We start from the raw sequence: 26,641 nt of genomic DNA on the forward strand, positions 1-26,641 counted from the left end.
AAGCTAATAATTTCAAAGCTGGGATTTGAACCCTGAACCTAGGCCATGAAGATTTTCTTGTCAGTCTACTCAGATCACCCTTATTTGGAAGCTCCTGTGGACATCTCTTTCAAATTCAACATGCAGCCCAAGGGTCATGGTCTTGCCTCAGCTGACATTTTCCCTAACTACAGAGTCCTGAGGTGGCCCTATATGCATGGCTGAATCTGAACATCTGGGACAGAACAAGCTAATCCTCATGGATTTGTTCATCTTTCTGAGTCACCTTGGTTACCATGGTTAAGTTAGGCTCAGATTAAATAACCCAGTGGAGCTGCTTATAGCAAAATTTTAAAAAATGCTCAGGACATTTTACACAATCTGAAATCTGCACTATGGGAGACTAAGACAAAATCAATTATATCTATGAAAAATACTAAATTATAGAAATGAGCCTCCTCTTAGCACTGGTATTCACACTACCAGTGCCCCACATTTGTTCTTCAGATTCAGAGTACATTTTCAAAGGCCGAACCAGATACATACTTTCATTTGCAAGGCTGGTACTGGCAGGTCCATGATTGGGGGAGACATATATTTTCTTATCTAGAAAAGGAGAAGAAGCAAACATGATTCGAAGTGACATCTCTGAAGCTGGACTAGAAAGTGCCCACCAGCACCCCCAGTAACCCTAAATGGCCTGCCTGTCACTTTTGGGAAGCCTGGCTTATTTTCTCTTATCAGATGCCACAAAAATAGAGCAGCTTCTCTGTTTTCTAAGGCTCCTTAGGTTGTGTTCCCATCTTCCTGAGTCAGGGTCACTGACTTCCCCAATAGATCCCGGACCTTCAGTTACCAATGACTACAACTGATCTCTGCATTAGTAAGAGAGCATGCAGAGTTCCCAGCAGCTGAAACTTAAGTGATGAACACTTGCTTGTCAATGTATCTAAAGGTGTCAGAAATAGTATAATGCCTACATTATAGTTTTTGTTATGATGCCCTGGCATATAGTAGGTGCTCGCTAAATATTTACTGAATTGGATTTGAACTGTACAGAGTTGTTATATTTGGAAGGTGCTGATTTGAGCCATCTGTGCTTTAACCAACTGTTAAAACAGAACTCTGATGTGTGTATGCACAGGCATATATACAAACACAGTTGGCCTAATTTTCCCTCCAAATCCAGTAGGAAGAGACTTGTGAAAAAGTATGGGGTGGGAATTTTCACAAGTTTCCCACACATGACATTTTTATGACTAACTCTCTATGTAGATTCCTAATCAAACTCTGGAAGTGATGGAGTGTTATTTTAATGGGGAATTTGTTTGTGATACTAGGATGAAACACAGGACCTGACTTAGGTAGGCTATGGTGAATGGGCCCTTTGTGTACTCTATGCTTAGTTCAAAGTAAAGACAGCTTCCAGTTCTTTCCTTAAGGTATAGAACACTAGAATCACAGATGCACATGGACTAGGGAGCTGCAAAAGAAAATGCATCCCAAGTACAGAACACCAGAGGATGCAGATTTGGCCCCATGAGACTATAAAAATATATATTATAACAAATATTTCATGTGAAAAGCAAAGCTCGCAGCATAGTGGATAGCCTTCTTCATGAAAGTATAGTGTAGGCCAATCATTCCCCATGCTTTTACAAAGAAAGGAGTCTTGTTCCTGATGGATATCTTACATCAAGTAGGAACAAATTAAATATTTATTGGATGAGTGAGTGCATGAAGAAGTGAGTGACCCTTATGGGTATTTTGATTTCAGGGGGTAGAGTAGTGGTCAGAGGGCAGGAATCTAAAGGAAACCAAGTAGGAGGAGCCCAGGGCACAGGAGTAAGCCACAGACAGCCAGGCCCTGTTACTTCTACAGGTAGCATTGGGGCTGCCTCTCCCATTGCTTTGAATTTTAATGCATGGAGCAGATGGTTGGTGTAGATCGCTCTTGTTTGTGCTCATGAGCCTGGCATCATTGCAAGTTGCCAACCTGTTTGAGAGTAATGTTTGAGCCAGTAGCTACGTCAAATGGCTCAGTTTTGATGATAGATTATTTAGTGGCTCCCAACAAGGTAGATGCAGGACCCTACAATTTTAGGCAGTAGCCCATCATTTTTGTAGGGTAAGGCCAAGTCAACAGACTGCAGTGAATATTTCAGGCCAAATCTGGCTGGTTGACTATTTATCAGTCATTAAACTGTGCATACCAATGAAGCTTAGTGAAGATATATGGAACATTTAAGCAGAACATTCTGTTCCTCAGCAGCCCCATGTCAGAGAGGCAACAATTAGTCTTGGCATCCCATGTCATGCTAACTTACTCCCCATTGCCACCAATCAAAGGCAGCCTTCCAAGTAGGCATTTGAAGCCATCTCCTTATAGTGCACAGAGCTGGGAGGCAGGGAAAAGGGCAATCCCATGCTTCCAGCTATCTTGACAGGGTGGCACTATTCCCTCATAACACATTCCTGAAGAAGGGAGAGGCATCTGTTTTGCTGGAAGGGACTTAGGAGGGGCTCACATTTCTCATCAGGCTGGGGCTCCTGAGCCAAGTGCTCAGTGGGGAAGGCATGAGGATAGCCAGGCTCTGGGGGCCTGGAGCTGGCGAGGGAGGAGAAATGCCACAGCTCCCTGGGCTGAGCAGAAGGGGTCCCAGTCAGGGACAATGGATACTGATCCACAACTACAGGACCAGACTCATCCAAGCTACAGTTGGCAACGCCATGTGCAAGAGACACTTCTGGCTGTGGCTTTGTCCATGAAGAAGAGAAACGCCACTGATTTGGAGGCATGTCACCATCTGAAAAAGAAAGATTATGAAGATATGTTAGGTGTTTATTCTTTTCAAAATGGAAGTAGATTAATGTTTTTTCTGGCTAATACATACTTGAAGAAAATATAGAAAAGGCTAAAAAACACCCTAATCATAATATCCAGAAATAGCAGATATCCTCTTTTAGTTGTACTTCTCTCTAGAACATATTTTCACAACACATGTTGTTATGAAAGCTGCTTTTGCTTCATTAAAATATCATGACCATCCTCCTATTGCCGTGAATACAGTCAAAGAGCAGCTTTTTAAATGGCTGTTCAGTACTCTGCATTAAAGCAAAGATGTGACTAACAGAATGTATATCTGTGGGCAGCTCAATTATTTCTATTTTTTTTTTGTTATCTGAACAACATGGTAATCAGAGTTTTTGTATATACATCTTTGCCCCCATGTCCAATGAGCTTCTTAGTGGAACTTTTCTAGAAGGAAAAATGCTTGATTTGTGTTTGGTTGATGCTGTTGCTTAACTTCCATGTTGTTAGCTATTTTATAGCTGGTACTTTACATATACCAAACTAGAAGACTCTATAGAACTTTACAAAGGGTTCAGTGCTTGCCTGTGTTGGTCACCACACAACTCTAGGGGTTGAAACTCTAGATTTCAAGGAACTGGGGACATGGGAAAGCTAAGAAACAGAACCAAGATAGCAATGCAGAATAGCCCAGTGGGGAACTGAGCTAGAGGAATGAGTGATAGGTAGGGAAGGAGTTTCTTGGACCTCATCCTGCAAAAGCATAATGTTCAGGGTCAACAGGTGACTCCGTTTCTTCTTGCAAAGTTGAGGAATGGACACAGTGTCTCTTTTGGTCCCATAGACATTATTCTGATTGTCTATCATAGTGGTTAAATCTAGGATATTGCTTGTCTAGGACAGCTCATGACATGAATGAATGTTTTCTCCAATCTCAGCACCCACTCAGGTGAGACAGGAGGAGGGAAAAAGCTCTGCAAGGTGGAGCTTAAATCTTGGAGCCATTCATCTATTCAAGATAACAGAGGAGGAATGTGTGGGTGTGGATACAAAGAAATATTGGCTGCCTTGTACACTGGCCTCTTTGCCCTCCACATGTGTTTCTGGCAGCTCGCCCCAAAGTTCAAGTTGATGGGCTGGCACTGCGGCAGAGCAGGTTAAAGCCCTGGTCTGCAGCACCAGCATCGCATATGGGCACCAGTTCGAGTCCCAGCTGCTCCACTTCCATTCCAGCTCTCTGCTATGGCCTGGGAAAGCAATAGAAGATGGCCCAAGTCCTGGGGCCCCTGCACCCGTGTGGGAGACCCGCAAGAAGCTCCTGGCTCCTGGCTTTGGATCAGCTCAGCTCTGGCCATTGCGGTCATTTGGGGAGTGAACCATTGGATGGAAGACCTCTCTCTCTCTGGCTCTGCATCTCTCTGTAACTCTGTCTTTCAAATAAATAAATAAATCTTAAAAATAAAAAGTTCAAGTTGACTGGATTTTCTACTTGCTAAAGGAATCTGAATTACATATTTTATAAACAACTGGAAGAGTTTGAAGTTTTCCAATACAAAGAAATGATAAAGGTTTAAGGAGACAGAATGTTACCTGGATTTGTCCATTACACATTGTGTACATGTATGTAATTAGCACACTGTACTCCATAAATATATACAGTTGTTATTTGTCAATAAAAATAAAAATTGAAAAGTGCATGAAAAAAAACAAACATGTGGCCCACACAGTGTTACTACAGTGCCTTCACTCACCACCATGACATTCCATGTAATACAGATGATAAAAAAAAGAAGCCCAAACCTATGCGGCATGACATTTGGCCCAGCATTTTACACCACTGACAATCAGTTTTGGGTGATGGCGGACCTCTTTTAATAAAATCAAGGGCAAAGGAGCATATTGAGATGTGTTCCTGAGACTGAATCCTATTTTTGAAAATTGATATCTCCAGACCCAAAGCAATCGAGGGCACTCTGTGGTACAAACACTGATTAAACTGGTTTGGTGTAATCATTGTCCATGCTCCATATTGAACAAGGGTACTGCATGTCCTATGCACAGATTAGAAACAAAGCACAGCTTCTGACAGCCGGGCCGACTCCATCTGAACTGGCTTTACAGAGCTCATACATATGACCTAGGTGCTTACTGAGTGTTTGAAATGAGGAAAGCAGGGCCCCAGAGTTCTTTGATTGTTTCTCCTAAGTGCATTAACCTCCAGAATTCTGGGACTGAAATGTTTAGGCAAGAGAGTGGTTCAAGGTCTCTTATGGTCACCAGAGAACAGTTTGCATGGGAAGTTGTAGGAACACACAGACTGTCTCAGCCATGAGTTCACAACAACCCAATAGTGGGTCTCAGATAGCCTGGGAAAATCCATCTTCCCAGATTAGGCTTGGGTGTTGGTGGCTCCTAGAGTTGAGACTCTGAGTTTGGGCAAGCCACCCTTTCTCAGGCTTCTTGGGCCAACTGTTCCAACAACCAGACCCTTTCACCATGTGGACGTGTGAAGGCATCTTAAATCATACTCTGGGCTGGTTCAAAGTGCTGCTGCCACTAGAAGCGGTTTGGGTGACATTTTCCTACTCGAGTACCCCATAAAGTACCTCAGGAGGTGAGAGAGGGAGAGATGGTGGAGGTTTTGCTGCCTTCTCAAACCCTAAACTACACTAATGAATGAATAGGAGGGTGAAGTTGGCTTTGATTCAGGGATACTTGGGGCCTCTGGAATCCCTCAGGCACTTGGTCCTAAAACCAGGACTGTTCAGTGAGTAGTCTCCAGCTCCCATTCTGCCTCTTTTGGATGAAACTGGTAGGCCATTCGTCTTACCTCTCCCCCAACCCACCCAAGCACATCCAGAAACCCCACCCACACCTACCCATATTCACTTCTGGGAGCTCCAGAACTCTCTGGAAGACATCTTTGGACAGTGAAGTTCCTGCCTCCACCCCTTGGGGCCTTCCTGCCACAATGTCTTGCATGGTGGCCATGACTCCTGACTCCAGCCTACTTTCTGGAAACACAAATTTAAGTGTCACCATCTCTAAAAGACCCTCTTGGGACTTCCAATCTAGGATTTGGTATCCTATTGCTTTCTGTGACTATACCATATTTCTGTCCATCATACTGTAATGATAATCTGTAATTCTTTATTGCTCAATTGACTCATTCATTCATTTACTATTAGTCTTCCCCTCTATCCAGTAGGCCTTGAGATGGCTGGGATAATTTCTTTTTTATTCACCATACAACACCAAGAACTTGCACAGTGCCTGGCACATACTAGAGCCTGACTTAATACTGTTCTAGTGATACACATGCATGCACTCACACACATGTGAATGTCCATGATTGTACACAAACACATATACACATGCACACTCACTCATGCGCACAGCTCCCTACTGAACCTTTTATTTTTTATTTAATGAATATAAATTTCCAAAGTACAGCTTATGGGTTACAATGGCTTCCCCCCCCATAACTTCCCTCCCACCCGCAACCCTCCCCTTTCCCGCTCCCTCTCCCCTTCCATTCACATCAAGATTCATTTTCAATTCTCTTTATATACAGAAGATCAGTTTAGTATGTATTAGGTAAAGATTTCAACAGTTTGCCCCCATATAGCAACATGAAATGAAAAAATACTGTTGGAGTACTAGTTATAGCATTAAATAACAGTGTATATCACATTAATGACAGAGATCCTACATAATATTTTTTTAAAAAAATTAATTAATTTTCTATGCCATTTCCAATTTAACACCAGGGTTTTTTTTTCATTTCCAATTATCTTTATATACAGAAGATCTATTCAGTATATAATTAGTAAAGATCTCATCAGTTTGTACCCACACAGAAACACAAAGTGTAAAAATACTGTTTCAGTACTAGTTATAGCATCACTTCACATTAGACAACACATTAAGGACAGATCCCACATGGGGTGTAAGTACTCAGTGACTCCTGTTGCTGACTTAACAATTTGACACTCCTGTTCATGGCGTCAGTAATCTCCCTAGGCTCTAGTCATGAGTTGCCAGGGCTATGGAAGCCTTTAGAGTTCGCTGACTTTGATCTTATTCCGATAGGGTCATAGTCAAAGTGGAAGTTCTCTCCTCCCTTCAGAGAAAGGTACCTCCTTCTTTGATGGCCCCGTTCTTTCCACTGGGATCTCACTCACAGAGATCTTTCATTTAGGTCTTCTTCTTTTTTTTCTTTTCCATGGTATCTTGGCTTTCCATGCCTACAATAGTCTCATGGGCTCTTCAGCCAGATCCGAATGCCTTAAGGGCTGATTCTGAGGCCAGAGTGTTGTTTAGGACATCTGCCATTCTATGAGTCTGCTGTGTATCCTGCTTCCCATGTTGGATCCTTCTCTCCCTTTTTGATTCTATCAGTTAGTATTAGCAGACACTTGTCTTGTTTGTGTGATCCCTTTGACTCCTACTGAACCTTTTAATATTGAGGAGGGCATCATTCAAACTGGTCAATAACACAGATTTGAAGTCAGGTAGTATTGGAGTCCAGTCCCAGATCTGTCACTTTTGTCTGTGTGACACTGAGCATGCCCCCTCCCCTGCAACACACACACACATACACACACCTCTGAGTCTCAAGGAACTATTGTGAGATTGAATGGAATGATCCATGTAAGGGGCTTTGCATATTGCCTGGTATTCAATAGGCATTCTTTTTTTATAATTTTTTATTTGACAGGTAGAGTTGTAGACAGTGAGAGAGAGAGAAAAAGAGAGAGAGGTCTTCCATCCGATGGTTCACCCCCTAAATGGCTGCTAATGGCCAGCGCGCTGAGCCGATCCGAAGCCAGGAGACAGGCCTTTCCTCCTGGTCTCCCATGTGGGTGCAGGGCCCAAGCACTTGAGCCATCCTCCACTGCCCTCCCGGGCTACAACAGAGAGCTGTACTGGAAGAGGAGCAACTGGGACTAGAACCCGACACCCATATGGGATGCTGGTGCCGCAGGCAGAGGATTAACCAAGTAAGCCACGGCACAGGCCCCCTCAATAGGCATTCTATAAGTGGTAGTCCTTGCTGTTGTTATTGTTAGTCATTTCCATTTAATGAACCCACTATGAGTTTCTTTATTGCTTTGCAACATTTTGTGTAACCAACCCAGGAAAAAGCAAGTCATTAATAAATGTATGAGCCCTGAGAATTCACCCTGCCATCAATCACCTGGTGTTGTAGGCAGGAGGGGCATAGAGGATGGATTGATTTTTGCTATCAAAGCAGAATCTCAGAAGCCTTGCTCAGTCTGTGTCCATTCCCATCTATAATACATCAGATCCGTGCAGGAACAACATAGAATAACATGCTTATTGAGCATTTACTATGGGCCAGGCAATCTGCTTAACATTCCACATGCATGATCTCATCTGATCCTCACAGCAACGCAGATGAGAAAATAAAGACTCAGAGTAGTTAAAGCAACTTGCCTGAGGCCATGCAGATTGACAAAACATTTATGGAGAGCAACTTTTCAGTAGATATCAGAATCATAAAATTTGTGCACACCCTTTAACCCAGTCATTTCCTTTATAGCAATTTATTTTAAGGATATAATAAATGATGCATGTAAAAACAAAGATGTTCAAAGTGATGATGATAATACAGTGAAAATTGGCAACAACCTAATTGTCCAAAAATTTTAATAAATTTGGTACATCTATGAAACAATACTCTTCATTAAAATAATGTAATAGAACATGTGATAGCATGGACAGACGTCTATGACTTACATTCACTATTTTTTGCTCCTTGAAGCTTACCTGTTTTCTAAATCTTCAAAAAGACTACATTTTATTTTTTTGTAATTTGGAAAAGTTATTTCTTAAGCAAAAACTTAAGAAACCACTTGACCAATGAACCTCCCAAAAGATGAGTCACAGTTGCAAACAGCCAATCTGTAAATGCCTTGTTTTCTTCCATCTACCCTTTCTCTAACTGCTTCCTTAATACAAGTTCTACTTTACAATGAAGCTTAAACCAAGAACACTCTGAAAGAACACACTCACCCTGCATGAGGAAAGTGTGACCTTTGGCCTGCCCACTCTGCACACATTGTCTCTGCCTTCTCTGCACTCCTAGCTGGTGGCACTTGTCCCTCATTCACTCACTTTGGGAACAATAAGAAGTTCTTTGAATGAGCTGAGGTCAAAACTACCAAAGGCAGAGGAACAGCTAGTGGAAAGACCCTGTCCCAGGGCATCAGGGGTAACTGCTCAGTCCCACTGTTATTCTCTGGGGCATCTAGTCTCTTGTTGAACATCCCTGGGTTCCCTTACCCATCTAAAGGTGGAAATTAAATGCAGAACAAGTGATAGTAGTATGAAAAATTGTGACAACGTGGATGGACCTGGAGGACATTATGGTAAGGAAAATAAGCCTGACACAGAGACAGATACCATGTGATGTCACTCATATATGGAGTCTAGAAAAATTGATCTCATAGAAGTTGAGAGGGATATAATGGTTACCAGAAGCTGGGGAGGAGAGGAGGACAGTGGTAATGGGAATGCATCAGTCAATGGGTACAATGTTACAGTCAGATAAAAGGAACAAGTTCTAGTGTTCTACTGTACAGCAGGGTGACTATATTGAACAAGAATGTATTGTATGTCTCAAAATAATGAAAGGAGAGGATTTTTAATATTCACAACAGAGAAATAATAAATGTTTGATATGGTGAATCTGCCAATTACTCAAAATTGATAATTACCCAATGCATACATGTGTTGAAACATCAATTGCACTCCACAGATACATACATGTACTGGATCAAAGATGTTTACCAAAGTGATACTTGCATGTAGATTATTAAAACAAAAAAGAAAGAAGCAAGGGAAGGGAGGGAGGGGGAGGGAGGGAGGGAATGGGGAAGGGAGGAAGAAAGGAAGGAAGGAAGAGAGGGAGGGAGAGAGGAAGGGAGGAAGGAGAGAAGGAAGGAAAGAATGATGAAAGACACACATAGACGAGAGAAAGAAAAGAAAATCACTTGAGTGACTAACTGAAATTAGGCGAATAACTTGATAGCACCGAAGCCATGTGATAACAAATGCTATAGCCACCCCTTACTAGTTGTGGGATTCGAACAGGTCCTTTGACTCTCGGAGCTGCCATCTCCTCACCAAGAAAAAGTACACAGTATGCATTAGCAGGCAGACTTGGTGTGAGGATTCAGAGAGATCATCCATGGGGCAGCCCCTAGAAAAGAGCCTGGCCCTTAGAAAGTGCTGAATATGTGTGAGCTATAATAAACATTATTAGCTCTAGTGCTTATGGATCGTAACCCTCTCACAGGGGCCGTTATCGAGGACTACAAAGGCAGGACAGTAAAGTCGTCAAGAGATTAGCCTTTGTGTGATGGACCTGCGTTTCAATCTCTCCCATTCCCTGACTGTGTGCCCTATCTGCAGGAGCACATCCTGGCTCAGCAGTAAACCGAGGATAATAATGGCCATTGCAATGCAGCTTTGCGAAATACGATAACATGCAGCTGGGGGAATTTTCATAAGCTGAGGAATGAACAGCCAGACAGAGTAACCAAACACAAATGCCGCCTCCACAGGGTCCCATTGGGCCCCTCCCAGTCACTATCACCCAGCCAAAGGCAAACACAGGCCTGTCTTCTAACACCATATAGTCACTTTGCCTGTTTTTAAACTTTATAAATCACAGTGGATTTTGAGGTGTTTGGCACCTAGTGGGGCTCAATAAACCTGTGTGTAGACTCCTTTCCCTTACTGGGAAGGAGGACATAAACTTGTCAGTATTTACAAGGACCAAAAGCTACTAACATGTCTGGATCTCATGTAGCTAGCTACTCACAGTAAAAATGCAACTCAGCGTTGCTTTCCCACCCCCACTAATGGCAGAAGGGATGTGAGAGAGAAGGAGGTGGGAGCTTTGAGAGCAACTATAAAAGTCTTCTAGGTGCTCAAGTGTACATCCTCCCACCTTCTCTGAGCAGCCCTGGAGCATATAACCAGGTCTGTGGCCAGGCTTGGGACTGCTCTTGGAGTAGGACAGAAAGAACTCAAGCTTGGATGTGCACCGTGACCATGCCCCTTCATCCACCCCAGAAATCACAGTTGACACAGCCTGTCTAGTCACCAACTCCAAAATTCTTCATGTCCTTATAAAGGGGGGTAATTCAAAGACACCTTCAACTTGTGTATGTGTGTGCATGTGTGTGTGTGTTTTCTGAAGTACAGTCAGCAGGATAAATTATACATAAGGATTTTTAAAAACTAACTTTGATTTGGAAAGTCAGGAAATTCGATGGCATTTCCTAGCCACACAGGTCTCTATGTTTGGGTTTTGCACATTTGGCTTTAGAGAGTGCCCTTAGAATGGGGGTGAATCAGTAATGGGAGCCCATAAATGAAGGCCTGTTCTCCTTGGTGTGGCTTCGTTGAGGCTGGGTGGCCTGGTGCAGGCTGTAGGAGTTGAGAGCATGCTGAGTAACGGTCAGTCACAAAAGCTACTTTATAGATTTCTCACCATTCTTCAAGCTTAGCGTATGTCATACAATCTCTCTAGGGAGAACCTCTCTGGGATCAGGCTTCTTTCATGGGACCCTCCCCCAGAGTCACAAAGCTTAAGAGAAACTTGACTCCTAGCTGCCATTAAGAGGGGTCTTAAGAAACACAGTCTTTCCTTCATAGCAAACAAATAGTTGTCGGAGCCACAGCACACTCTGTGAGGGAGGCAACATCTCACAGGGAAATGCAACAACCCAGAAGGTGGGAGGAGAAGAAAGTCACCTCTTTATGTGGCCTTTAAGGGTTGCTGTGGACAAGAAACAGGGCCATAGCCAAGCTCCCTCAGTGGGCAGAGGCTTCCCACAGTGATACAGGCTGGCATCAGAAGGCACAGAAAACACTACAGCAGTCACACAACAGAACCCTCAGAACACTTGCGGGCTTATGGGAAAGGCCTGCTGTTCTGTGATCCTAATGTTTTGAATTCAGGCTGTCAGATCCTTCCTAGCCATTCAGAAACATGTGTCAAGCTTTGGCACTACTCCCACAAAAGTAAGCCACCCCTACATAGAACTTGCTATGTAACACTTGGCATGCATTGCCTCATACACTCCTCACAAGAACTCTCCTCTAGTTAAATAGCATTCAGTTTTAGAGGTGAGGAAACAAAGACACAAAGAGGTGAAGAGATATGCCTTCAGATCACACTGTTGGTGGAGGGGACCTGGTCCCCATCGGCCTGTTTTTAGAGCTGCACAACATAGCACATCCCCTTTTATGGTAAGCCTATCCGTGAGTTCAGTGCTCTCTGATCCAAAACATAATTTCATTCATTCAAGCAATATTTATTAACCGCCTTCTGTGTGTGTCAGGCATTGTTCTAGGTACCTGGAAAGCATCAGTTAACAGATCGAATCACTGCTACCATGGAATTGAGTCTAAGGCAAGGGGAGAGGGCAGTCATGAAAGAAATGTATAAACATGTAACATAGCAGGTGGTGACAAATGCTAAGGAGAAAAATCAAATGCAGTAAGAAGACAGAGTGACAGAGTAGGAGCTTCTATTTTGTACACAGATCATTCAGAGGAGGCAGCCTGTCTGGAGAGGTAAAACTCGGAGACGTACATGAAGGAAAAGGAAATCATGCAGATGCTCAGGGGAGAGCATTCCAGGCAGAGGGGATATCAAGTGCAAGTGCAAGTGCAAAGGGAAACCCTGAGGCAGGATTGTACTTAGCACAGACTACACATAGTGATGAGACAAGACTAAAGTAGTTGAGGTGGAAAGTGGTAGGATATCAGATGAGGAAGATAACAGGGGCCCAGATGAGATGGGGGCCTGTTAATGACTTTGGATTGAATTCCAGGTGACATGAGAAGCTATTATAGGGTTTTTGAACACGAGAGTGCTATGACAGGACTTCCATTTTCATTTGAATGGTGTCATTCAATGCTATCCTGAGACCAGATGGAAGGGAAGGAAAGACAGAAGCAGTAAGAGCAATTAGGAGACTACTGAAGTAATGCAAGGGGGAGATGATGGTCTCTAGGACCAAGGTGACAGTAGTGGAAGAAGTCACCTTGGGGATCAGTGTAGATAAACCTAAGAAACTGTCCAAGACTTGTGTCCTGGAGCTCCAGAACATTTAGAAATTGAAGAGAAAAGGACACCCACAAAGGAGGCTGAGAAGTAGCAGTAACCAAGGAGGTAACTGGACAACCAAGAAAGTGTGATGCTATGGAATCCCAGTGAAGGAGGTGTTTCTAGAAGAAGGGTGCAATTGAATGCAGCAGATGAGGCTGATGAGCCAAGTAAGTTGAGGACAGAGAAATATAAGACAGTGGAAGCCACTGGGTAACCTTGATAAGAGTGGTTTTAAAAGTGAAGGTTCAGGGCCGGCGCCGTGGCTTAACAGGCTAATCCTCTGCCTTGCGGCGCCAGCACACCGGGTTCTAGTCCCGGTTGGGGCACCGGATTCTATCCCGGTTGCCCCTCTTCCAGGCCAGCTCTCTTCTATGGCCCGGGAAGGCAGTGGAGGATGGCCCAAGTGCTTGGGCCCTGCACCCGCATGGGAGACCAGGAGAAGCACCTGGCTCCTGGCTTTGGATCAGCGAGATGTGCCCGCATGGGAGACCAGGAGAAGCACCTGGCTCCTGGCTTTGGATCAGCGAGATGTGCCGGCCACAGCGCACCAGCCATGGCGGCCATTGGAGGGTGAACCAATGGCAAAAGGACGATCTTTCTCTCTGTCTCTCTCTCTCACTACCCACTCTGCCTGTCAAAAAAAAAGTGAAGGTTCAAGATTGCATGAAAATAAAAGCATGGATGTAGTGGAGCGTAGAGAGTATGAGAGGAGAGGAAGAGGACTGAGTGTGCCTCGATGTCACTTTTGAATTTTGCTGCCAAGTAAAGCAGAAAAATGAGGTAATACACCAAGAACTGGTCTTATCCCAGCTTGGGTTTTACTGGGCAAATAGAACAGAGGAAATGAGGGAGCATGGATTGATGGTGTTTACAAGGAAATGATTGTAATGAATCCAAGCCTGTGCATTCAGAAATAAATCAGAGTCAAATAGTCAAAGTCAGCATACTTGTCTGTGTGTTAAGTGCCTGGGATTTTGACCCTATCAAGGAGTTAGTTAGATCTTCTGAATCCCACACACCACATTTCTCAACTCTTGCCATGTCAACCTCCCAAGCACTAAAGATCTCAGTCATTCCTGCTCCTGCTCTGATTATTTAACACTTGGGGTCACCACCTCCCCATGCTCCACTGCCCCCTTGTGCCCATTATAACACCAAGTTTCAAAGTATTTCCTTTTAGCACCTGCTGCTAACCACATGCTCTTCCACATGGTGACCTAACCCACAAGAAAGTCACATCACTTCACTGAACAGTAATTTCTAGGAGAGAAGTGAATCCTGCCAAGGTCAGTACATAACATACACACCAACACCCTGTCTGGATCCAAAGAACACAGCCAGTATGCTGGCTTCCAGAAACAGGTAAGCTCTTGCCCCAAAGGCAGAGTGCCTGCTCATCTGCATTGCACAAGTACCCCAGTTGGAGGCACCCATTCCCTCCTATGGGAGCAAGACATTCAACATGTGCTTTTGGCACCAGTAATAAAGAACTCTTTAAAAATTAACCCTATCCTGCTGAATTTGCACATTCCAGAAAGGTAAAGAGGAGCCACAATGCTTCACATTGCTTGGCAGGGGGAACTTCTCCATTAGGTCCAGGAGTCACAGGGCCATGAGTGCTTTCTGGTGCCCACACAAATGTTTTACCATATTTGGAATCAGAATGAAAAAGATCAATATGAAAATGATACTGAATATATTTAAAAATAAATCCAGTCTGGATTTTACTCATTTTTATACTAATGCAGTCCTAAAATGTAATTTTTACTATTTTTAGGGAGGAAGGGGCCAGTGAAGGAAAGCATGTGAGACCATGAAAGTCATACTGCTGCCCCTGCTGGCTTATTGTTAAAGCTTTCTCCAAACCTGCATATTTTGGTGTTCTCTCTTGAAGTAACTGCTTTGACATGTAAGAATTCTTATTTTTTAAAAAAATTACCAAATAATGTGTGCAATACATACCTCTGACCTTGTGAAAGGTGGGAGAGGGATGTGGACTCTTCATGTGTCTTCCTCTGATCCCTGCCCTTGCTCACCAAATCACCCAGTATTAGTTGAAAAGAGCCTGAAGACAACCTACATGGGACACTCTTTTTCTCATCATGGCCAATATTAATGATAATAGTAACAATAATAATATTGATAATGATGATAAGGGTAAACAGTGATGGAGCTCTCATTGCATGCTCAGCAGTACACCCAGCATTTACCACAATTAAGGAAATAATGAAATAGGTAAACTAAGTTGATTAAACAGTGTCCATTTTATATTGAACTTCTAAGAAGAGCTGTGACTTCTCACTGGACAAGGGGACTTGGCTTTAGCAAATACACACATTTCCAAGCACATCAAGTACATCAAAGACCTGGTCTTTCAGTGACAGTTTTCACAGGGAATTTCAGCCTCCTCCCTCTTAACATGCTCACCATTCCTTAGGATCACATCTTCATTCGGGCTTGATGGACTCAATCTCTGGGGACTCTTGATATTTCCCAGAGCTCTGGAGAAGTGCTCATCCACTACACTGCCAATGTCTCCTTGGAAATACGTGAAAAGAACACACCGGGAATTCCATTCCGTCTTTATAGGCCTCTGCCTACTTCTGTCCTGCTGGACATCATCAGTCTTCTTCATTTCTTCCATTGTGGGTGAGCAACAAAGTTGACAGCTGTGGATCAAATGCAAAGTATCATTAGCACTATGTTATCAAGTGGCTTGACTTTCGTTTGGATGAGCAGCATCTTTGGGGACAAGCAGTTTTCTCCTACCAGTACAGGCTATCATTGGGGTCTCAAGGAGTCTTTGAGTTTTTGAAGGTCAACAACAATGCTATGCTGGTTTGAGGACTGATCTTATCTAATCAGTGTTCAGGAAACATCAAAACAAAGCTCCATAAAATGCTTAAAAGAGCCTCCCCTTACAAATGAGAAGAATCATCAGGCAACATCATGGGAAAAGCATCAGGAAATGGGGAGTGAGTAGAAGGACATTGAGACAAAATAGTAACATATTTGCCTTCTGAGGAGGTGCCTCCCTTCCAACTGAATGAGCCAAGGTCAGGCCAGAGTTATCTGTAGACACCAGATTCCCTGGAGAGCTTGGCTAAGCAATCCACTGGGAGATCGGCAATTTCAGCTTACATGGTCAGCATTGTTTTCTGTCTTGGCCAGTTCCATGCAAGAGAATAAAACACATCTGATTCTCTTACTCCTCCTAATTTCCTAATTTATGCAAGATGGTGTCCTGCAACTACCAATACTCATTCTTAGAAACTAGCAATTACAAACAACACCAGCTCTAAGGTGTCCAGACATATTCTGAACCACATGTAGATCTCCAGCAAACATTTCTATGCTAATATATCTGGGCGCCATTGGTGGAAAGCCCCTGGAAAATTGTAATATTGTCAGCTCTGTTCACCAATATATGCTGTGAACTTAGAACAGTGAATATATCCTTAGAACTTAGAACAGTGCCTAGGATAGAGTAGACGTTCAATAGCTATGTGCTGAATTGCTTTAAACCCGGGGCTCCATCACTGGCTTCACCTCCCATCATGTGAGTTCCTTGAGATTAGAGGCGACTGGTTTGCATCCAGAAGAGCACTTAGCACATATAGGACACTTAAGACATACTGTGGCCTTCCCTAAGCAGGAAAGTAGCCTGTCCATATCTTTTTACCTTTGACAACCCAATTTGAATTGCCATGTGCTCTGGCTAAACATGGATTTAATCTATTTATTTTTCTGAATAGGATGAAAATAATCAGAGTTTAACAAACTATCTTTCTAGTCTATAAGATCGGTGATTCTTTATTCTTAACAAATAGCACAAAGCACAGGATCAGTAAATGATGGCTGGATGACTGAATGCCATTTCATGAAGAGAAAGCACAATGCAAAGAAATCATACCAGACAAGGGGTCAGAAGATCTTGGGTTTCCCTTGTCTACGTAACTTTGGGGGAACTACATTACATGGCCTTTCTGGGCTCCATATTCCTCTTAGATAAAAAAGGGCACTGGAGCACATAAATTATGTAGCCTAGTTATCTATGATTCTAATAAAAGCGTCAACAGATGATATTGAGGACAATGGGAAGCAACAACAGACAGTGAGCAAGGGGCCCCTTCTCAGAAGTTCTCCTTTCAGAATTATTCTAGATCCAGACGTAACTAGATTGTGCTATCTGGAGAAGTGTTTGAGCACTGTCATTCTGTTTCCCCTGATTGACAGCCATGCTAAGCTTAACCAGGAACTTCCTAAAAGCACAAATGCATTGCATTCATGTGAATAGTCTCTTGGGAAAACAGGTAGTTTCTTATAAAGTTAAACATGTTCTGGAGCCGACGCTGTGGTGCAGAGGGTTAAAGCCCTGGCCTGCAGCGCCGGCCTCCCATATGGACGCTGGTTCTAGTCCCAGATGCTCCTCTTCTGATCCAGCTCTCTGCTATGGCCTGGGAAAGCAGTGGAGGGTGGCCCAAGTCCTTGGAACCCTACACTCACATGGGAGACCTGGAGAAAGCTGGCTCCTGGCTTCAGATCGGCACAGCTCCAGCCGTTGCGGCCATCTGGGGAGTGAACCAGCAGATGGAAGACCTTTCTATCTGTCTCTACCTCTCTCTGTAACTCTGTCTTTCAAATAAATAAAAAATTAGTCTTTCAAAAAACATGTTCTTACCATATGACTTAGTAATCTCACTTGTAGGAACACACAGCCAAGAGAAATGAAAACTATATCCACACAAAGACTTGTATATGAATGTTCATAGCAGCTTTATTTATGGTAGCCAGAAAAAAAAAACCTGAATGTGACCTAGTGTCTATACCATGGCAATTAAAAAACTAGCTGTGATATATTTATACAATGGAATGACCTTCAGCAATAAAAAGAAATAGATTATGAATCCACACAATTGCATGGATGAACCTCAAAAACCCTATTTAAGTGTCTACAAAAGCCCCATATTATAGGATTTCACATACATGGATCAAGCACAAATACATTATGGTGATAAAAGTTAGAACAGGGGCCCACGCTGTGGCCTAGCAGATAAAGCAGCTGCCTGCAGTGCCAGTATCCCATATGGATGTCGATTTGAGTCCCGGCTGCCCTACTTCCGGTCCAGCTCTCTTCTATGGCCTGGGAAAGCAGTAGAGGATGGCCCAGTTCCTTGGGCCCCTGCACCCGCCTGGGAGACTTGGAAGAAGTTCCTGGCTCCTGGCTTCGGACTGGTGTAGCTCCGGCCATTGCACCAATTGGGGAGTGAACCGCAGATGGAAGACCTCTCTCTATCTGCTTCTCCTCTCTCTGTGTAACTCTGACTTTCAAATAAAAATAAATAAATCTTTTAAAAAATTTAAAAAGTGGTTGCCTGGGGATGCAGATTGACTAAAAAGGGGTATAGGGGAGCACCTAGGGGATGTCAGAAATGTCGTAAATTTTGATGATGATGATGGTTACTACATGGATATAAACTTTTGTCAAAATGCATCAAATTGTACACTTAGAATCTTTGCATTTCACTGAGACATATTCTTACCCAATAAAAAAAATCACATGATATATTTAGACACTTGGAGCTATAGAAATAAAGCAAAGGTGTTACAAAATACAAAGTGATGTGGTAAATGTGGAGGCAGTACTTTTTTTTTAAAAAAAAGCACTTATTTATTTATTTATTTGATTACTTATTTATTTGAAAGGTAGAGAGAGAGGGAAAGGGACAGGGAGATGGAGAGCTAGTGGGAGTGAGAGAGATCTTCCATTTGCTGGTTCGCTACCCAAGTGTCTGCAACAGCTGGGACCAGACCAGGCTAAAGCCAGGAACCTGGAACTCTATTTTGGTCTCCTGTGTGGGTGGCAGGGGCTCAGGTAATGATTGTATCATCTTCTGCCTCCCAGGGACATTAGCAGGAAGCTGCATGAGAAACATACAGTAACTGGACTTAAATCGGTCAGCAAATGATTTGCTTTTTAAGGCAGCAAATGATGGCAAGTACTTGGGCCCCTGCCACCCCTGTGGGATATACGGGATAAAGGATGCAGGCATCCTAAGTGGCAGCTTAAGTGACTGTGTCACAATGTCCACCCACCACTTTTTTTAAATCTGCAGTTTACATAGTACCTGCTGTGGGCTAGAAGTTATACATCTATCCTCTCCAACTTTTACAATTCTCAGAGTAGATGTTATTATCCCCATTTTACAGTTGAGCAAACAGGAGTTTAGAGAAAGCACAATAAACTGCCCAGGCCACATAGCAGGGTAGAAGCAGGCTGGCCTCTTTTCTTTTCTTTTTTTTTAAAAGATTTATCTGTTTGCTTAAAAGTCAGTTACACAGAGAGAAAGGAAGAGACTCAGAGAGAGCTTCCATTTGCTATTTCACTCCCCAAATGCTGCAATAGTCAGGCTGAGCCAGGCTAGTTTGATGCCAGGAGCAGGAGCTTCATCTGAGTCTCCCACATGGGTGACAGGAGCCCAAACACTTGGGTCATCTTCTACTGCCTTTTGCAGGCCATTAGCAAGGAGGTGGATTGGAAACGGAGCAGGTAGGACTCACACTAGGGCTCAGATGAGATGCTGGCATTGCAGGCAGCGGCTTTACCCCCTATGCCACAACGCCAGCCAGAGCTGACCTTTGAACCCATGTCTATGTGTCTCCAATGTCTGTCTTTAGCCTACCATTGCTTGCTGCCTATTTGGTGGGTCTAATGGTCCCTTCCGTCTATAGGCACCAGTCTCCCTGTTTATTGAATAGGATAGCCCCTAATCCTGAGCAGGCCTCAAGCCAAAACCCTAAGCTGGCCATCTGGTTTCCTCCAGGGAATGCAGGCAGACCTCTGACCGCTCCCTCAGGGCTTCTTCTGGAAGCCTCTGGCTGCTGGGTATTGCCTTTGAAAGTCTAGTGCTCTTCACTCAAAATTTCCCGCAATCAGTGCACTGGGCTTGATACAGCTTGCAAGATATCTTTACTAACTCCCCCTGAAGCCACAATGGAAAGAGCTCGCTGGACCCTGGGATAAACAGGACCCTGAAGCACACTTGTAGTGCCTTTGAGGAGAGTCTACAGAGACCTCAGCTAGGAAAGTTAGAGACAGAGAATGTCGGAGGTAATCATTCAGTCCTATCACCCCAAATGCCTCAGACTGTGGGAAACTACAGGTCCTGAATAAACCACAACAAGCATTTCTGCTCCTCTTTTCTTCCCCAAACACATGACACAACACTCAAAAGGAAAGCCATCGGCTACTTCTCTGAATCCTTCTCACAAGCAATTCTCTCAGTTGAACTTAGACCACAGTGGAGGGAACTGTACTCATCTTGAAGGATATTAAAACTGAGAAGTGGGGCAGGCCTTTCACACAACAGTTAAGACACCCCTTGGGATGTCTGTGTCCCAGATTGGAGTCCTGGATCTGCTCCCAGTTCCGGCCCCCTGCTAATGCTCCTGGGAAAGCAGCATATGATGGCAAGTACTTGGGCCCCTGCCACCCCTGTGGGAGATACGGGTTGAATTCCAGGCCCCTGGCTTTGACAAATCCCAGATCCAAATTTTGTAGATATTTGAAGAGTGAACCAGCAAATGGAAGATCTCTCTCTCTCTCTCTCTCTCTCTCTCTCTCTGCCTCTCAAATAGAAAACAATACATAAATAAATAAAGTGAAACAATTCTGAGAACTGGTGTGTGGCTTAGTCCTGAGAGGAACTGAGTCTCACTGCACCTCTGGAGAAACTTGTGCAGCTTCATCGTCAAATGAGTCCTCTACAAAGGGTCACCTTTCATTTATGCCTGAATTTTGGGGTGGTCCTGTTTCAAGGAGAAATAAATGTTATGAAGCGGCATCTAAGGGGATACCACTCACAAAATATAAAGACACTACAGGGGCCGGCACTGTGGGGTAGCAGGTAAAGCCGCCACCTGCAGTGCTGGCATCCCATCTGGGTACCGGTTCAAGACCCGGCTGCTCCACTTCTGATCCAGCTCTCTGCTATGGCCTGGGAAAGATGGCCCAAGTGCTTCGGCCCCTGCACCGGCGTGGGAGACCTGGAGGAAGCTCCTGGCTCCTGGCTTCTAATCGGCACAGCTCCGACCATTGTGGTAATTGGGAAGTGGACCACCAGATTGAAGACCTCTCTCTCTCTCTCTCTCTCTCTCTCTCTCTGCCTCTCCTTCTCTCTCTGTGTAACTCTTTCAAATAAATAAATAAATCTTTTTTTAAAAGACACTACATGCTCTAAGTGGACGTGGAAACTTTCCCCAAGCTGCTGCAAAATGTCCTTGAATACAGAATCCAAAAACAGCAGTTTGGCCTCAACTCTCCCGCAGTCTGCCTGCATGAACGCTTTCCTGCAGTTCTGCAAATTGATACCTAGTACCCAGGGGGTCGCATAGGCAGTCAGAGGGCTTGGTTGCCATGAGCTCTTGGATCCCAAGGCCCAAAGGGACCAGATTGTATCTCCCTGGGAAAAGTATATGATACCCTCCAATTCCATCCCAGTTGAGATTCCATCCCTCCACCCACCTTAAAATTGCCCAATTTCCCCTACCTTAGTTCCGGACCATCACCTGAGACAGGGCAAGATCCTAGAGCTGGCAAAGGTGTGTTTGGATAGCCAGAGCTGCCTGGCCTGTTCCAGAGAGGCTCAGTGCTTGCGGAAGCAGAAGCTGGGCATTTGTACCCTCCCCTTGCTACTTTCTACCCCTCTAGTTGGACTGTATAAAGGCGTTTCCTGCTAGCTATCTATTAAGAATGCAGAAAATGCACTCCAACGAGTCAACCTGGTTGGGCACCTACAGGAATGAGGAAAAGGGGTAGCTCTTTTTTAGACAAAAAATCATTCTTTTTGTGTTAAAAAAGCACTTTGTGATATTGTCTCTTGACCTAGGAGGCCAATTGTCTGAAAACATATACAGGGTCCATAATATCTAAATCATTAAGTATGAGGTTTAGCTCAACCTGATGTCACTTCACTCTCAAGAACTGAGAGCCACTTTGAATTACCTTTAGTTTCTTCCTCTCCCTCCATGGAAAGAAATGAAGAGCTCAGAACCCTGCAGCTCCCATGGGCTGCAGAAGGAGTGGAGGCTTAAGGCTTCTGTGAATTTGCAATAGACCCCAACAAAAAGTTTAAAGCAGAGTGTCCCAATTCTCATTTTGAAAACCCTCAGTAATATCTTAGTCAGTGGCACCATCATTCAGGATCCATACCCTGAAGCCATTCCTTTGCTTGTTTCTTACTCTTTTTCAACAGTGTTGATCCAATAAATATGTATTGAACACCCACTATTCTGGGAACTCTGTTCCAGAGTACACAAAACAGACCAAACCTCTGCCTTCACAGAATGAATGCACATACATGTTACATGTTTGTGTGTACATACATATATATGCACTATATGTACAATGTCAGCTGGTGATAAGTCCTGTAAAGAGAGTTGAAATGGGGAAGGGGAATTGGACTGAGTGCTAATGTATAGAGGCTAGTTAAGAAAGAATTCTGCAATAAGGTGACATTTGACCAGAACCCTGAGGGAGAAAGTCATGTGGACTCTTGCTTTCCTGGCACCCTAGGGAACACCAAATGCAAAACTATGAGACCCTGCTTAATCTGTTCACAGCACAGTGAAGAGGCCAGTGTGGCTGGAGGGGAGGGAGTGAGGGGAGAAAGAGACAGGGCCAGATCACATAGGACCTCAATGTCCAGGCTGAAGTCTTTGACTTTTCCTCTAAGTGAAAAGGAGACTCACTGGAGGGCTTGGAAGAACACATCAACAAATTCTGAGTGCTCTCTTCTCCAAATGCTTTCTGTTCTGTTCTTTTTTCCACCTCCCCAATGCTTTCCATAGTCTAAGCCGCCAGCAGTTCTTCCCAGGATCACCAGCACAACCCCCTAGCTGGACCCTTTGCTTCCCTCTTTCCGCCCTTTCTAATCCATTCACCTCAAGACAGCCACAGTGATCATTTTAGAACATGCATACAATCCAATTACTCCTTGTTTAAAAGCTTTTAATAGCTTCTCTTCCTATAACCTTTCCAAGATCATAAACCTCTGGCTCCACCTCCATCCTGCTCTCTAGTTATTGTCCCTTCACTCCATGCCCACCCTGCTGACTTCCTGGCTGTTCTTTAAACTGGTTAAATATTCTCTGGTCTTCCCCCTAGCTAGTCATTATCCCTGCAATGTACATCTCCCAGGCATCCTCATAACTTGTTCACTCACTTCAGTCACTTTTTCTGAGAACATTCTCTTAACTGTTCTATTCAAAGTAGCAGTCCTTCAAATTCCACCCTGTCACTCCATTTTATGTTTCTTCATAGCATTTTTCATAATATGTATTTATTTGTTTATAAAATGTGAGGAATACTTTTTAAAGCTTGTGGAAAATAGAATTAAAATATAAGTTTATTTTGGTTCAAATAATTTTAAGATCCATGTATATGAACGGTAATGCTTGGCATACAGTGGAGACTCAGCAAATATTTGTTAACTAACCAGATAAAAAGTGAAGGGAGAAAATATTCATAGAAATAAATGTATAATTGCAACAGTGATGAATCAATGCCTGTAGGGTAAGGAATCCTTAGTTATGGAAAACTGGGTACCCTTCCTGTGGAAACAATGCCTGAGCTGAGATCTGATAGTCTGAGAAGGAGTTAGACAAACAAAGAGAGGAAGGAGGAGTGTTCCAAGTGGCAGAAACAGCACGTGCAAAACCTCTGAGGTGGGAGGAACCAGGCCAATATGAGTGACAGGAGAAAAGAAAACAGTATGTTTCAAGTGGAGACAGTAGGGGGAGAATGGTACAAAATGAGCAGGAAAGGTAACAGGAGTGTTGCAATGCATATTAAGGAATTTTGTCTTTTTTTCTGAGAATAATATGAAGTTATCAAATACTTTTACACCATTATGTGTCAAGGAGTGTTGGGAGGGGGAGAAATGACATAACTTAAGATGTACATTTTGCAAACATCAGTGAGCTGCTGGCTATAGTGCAGAGAAAGGGCTGAAGGAATAAGCACACATGAACAGACCAATAGAAAGCCATTCTCATGGTCTAGGGCAGAGATGAGGGCAGCTACATCTGGAGCTGTGGGGAAGGATATGGAAGTAGAGTGAAGCAGATGAATTCAAGAGGTTTTCAAAAATAAAATCAACAGTACCAACGCCATCCCACTAGTCCAAGTGATCAATTTCTGTTCACAATTGATCATAACGATAGGACTAAGAGTCAAAGGGATCACATAAACAAGACTAGTGTATGCAAATACTAACCAATAGAATAAAAAAAAGGAGAGAACGATCCAACATGGAAAGCAGGATACACAGCAGACTCATAGAATGGCAGATGTCCTAAACAGCACTCTGGCCTCACAATAAGCCCTTAAGGCATTCGGATCCGGCTGAAAAGCCCATGAGAGTATTTCAGGCATGGAAAGCCAAGACACTCTGGAAAAAAAAAAAAAATGACCTAAATGAACGATCTCCGCAAATGAGATCCCAGTGGAAAGAACAGGTCATCAAAGAAGGAGGTACCTTTCTCTGAAGGGAGGAGAGGACTTCCACTTTGACTATGACCCTGTCAGAATAAGATCGAAGTCGGTGGACTGAAAAGGCTTCCATAGCCTTGGCAACTCATGACAAGAGCCGAGAGTGATTACTGATGCCATAAACAAGAGTGTCAATTTGTTAAGTCAACAACAGGAGTCACTGTGCACTTACTCCTCATGTAGGATCTCTGTCCTTAATGTGCTGTACATTGTGATTTAATGCTATAACTAGTACTCAAACAGTATTTTTTTCACTTTGTGTTTTTATATGGGTGCAAACTGTTGAAATCTTTACTTAATATATACTAAGCTGATCTTCTGTATATAAAGAGAATTGAAAATGAATCTTGATGTGAATGGAAGGGGAGAGGGAGCAGGAAAGGGGAGGGTTGTGGGTGGGAGGGAATTTATGGGGGGAGGGGGAGAAAGCTATTGCAATCCATAAGCTGTACTTTGGAAATTTATATTCATTAAATAAAAATTTAAAAAAAATAAAATCAACAAATTTCTTCCCTAATTGAATATAGGGAAGGAGGTGTATCAAGGATAATTCCTAAATGTGGGGGTTGTATATTTGATCAGTAAGTGCATCTTCATTGAGATAGGAAACACTGAAAGAATGTCTTGTTTAGGGGACTCAAAAAGAAAGACTTATTATAAGCAGTTGATTTTGAGGGTCCTTGGAGCTGGTTAGTCAGGAGAGACATCTGAGAGTGGTAAATTGGGAGGAGAGGAGAGGAAGAGGCTGGTACTGGAAATACAGGGAATGCTTTGTGGGAGTTTGGAGGTGGAGGAATAGAGAGATAGAACAGAATCTGAGGGTGGGAGATGCAGGGGTCAAGTGTCTCTTTTTCATAAAGGGATAGAATTCAACATGATTATAGGCCAACAGCAAGGAACTGGTTGAGAGCAAGAGGTTGAATATACCAGAGGGAAAGTGTATTAATAATGTAAAGTTATTATAGTGTGAAGGCGATAGGGTCAAGGTACAGGTGAAAGGATTTATTATCTATAGGAGGAAACATTGTTCTCTTATAAAAGGGGAAAGAGGCCTCAGATAGGCACAGACTCAGTAGTTTTATAATTTTGGTGCATATGGTAGATATTGTTTCTTTACTTTTAGTGGTAGAGGAATTAGACTAGGAGACAAGAGATCTTGACTTCAATCAGAGATTCATAACTTAGGCGATGTTATTTCTCACTTTTTGCCCATTTCTTAAGTGAAGACGCTCTACTACATAATCTTTCAAATGTCTTGCAGCTATGCCATTCTAAGCAAATCCAGAAAAGCTGAAGTTCAAAACTGCAGAAAACTCACAACTTAGGATTCATTTAATTGTGTTTCTAGATGGAAGTACTCACTTCGGTTTCAAGGTGATGGACAGAACCAATGTTTTTAATCTCATCCTCCTTTCAAGATCCTACTAAAGTGCCAAAATGCATAAAAATATGAAGATCTCCCACCACAAAAAAGCAAAAAACCAGAGCAGTGCTAGAAGGTCAGAAAAGGTATCACCAAGAGACCAGAGAAAAATAGTGAACCAGGTACTACAATAGACAGTGTACATGTATGAAGCCATTTAAATCATTCTACAAGATGGATATTATCACAAGGATATTTCTATACAAGGGATCTTCAAAAAGTCATGTAAAATGTATGTTGTAAAAAAAAAAAAACTAGGCATGGATTCCTAAAAAGTGTTTTGCACAAAAATAAACTATCTTTTAGTTCAATTTTCCACGAATTTTTGAAGTGCCCTCATGTTATTCAATGTTTTAAATGAGGTAAATAGAGTCATGGAGAGGTTACGTAGCTTGGCAAAGCAGGAAGTCTAGCTCTAGTGTCTCTATGCTAAACCACTATGTTTTGTGACCTCCCAGAAACAGAAAGCAATTCTGGAAATGATAACACTGAATTCACACCCTGTTAACAGGGAAGTAAGAGAAGGATATTGGAGAAATATTCATGGACTCCCAAATGGAGCCCCGGAAGAAGTTCAGAGTTAGCAGTGGCTAGGAGCTAGAGAAGTACACTGAAGGTGTGCCAAATTAACTGGGCCACTCTCCAACTCTGTGCAGTGTCTTAGTGTAGTGTTCAGCCCTGGCTATAGCCAGTGAGAATAGCTTTCTAAATAAAGCCTTTCTT

General features: G+C 43.2%; 1 protein-coding gene across 1 annotated transcript; it reads right to left on the reverse strand.

The window, feature by feature from the left end:
- Positions 1-415: 415 nt before the first annotated feature.
- On the reverse strand, positions 416-15,588 carry VGLL1 (vestigial like family member 1). Its single transcript, XM_062182998.1, is given in 3 exon segments — positions 416-580; positions 2,356-2,786; positions 15,372-15,588. Coding segments are annotated over 3 exon segments (813 nt in total).
- Between the last annotated feature and the right edge of the window lie 11,053 nt (positions 15,589-26,641).

This window comes from Lepus europaeus, chromosome X, assembly GCF_033115175.1.
Source record: "Lepus europaeus isolate LE1 chromosome X, mLepTim1.pri, whole genome shotgun sequence".
In the NCBI taxonomy this organism is placed as follows: Eukaryota; Metazoa; Chordata; class Mammalia; order Lagomorpha; family Leporidae; genus Lepus; species Lepus europaeus.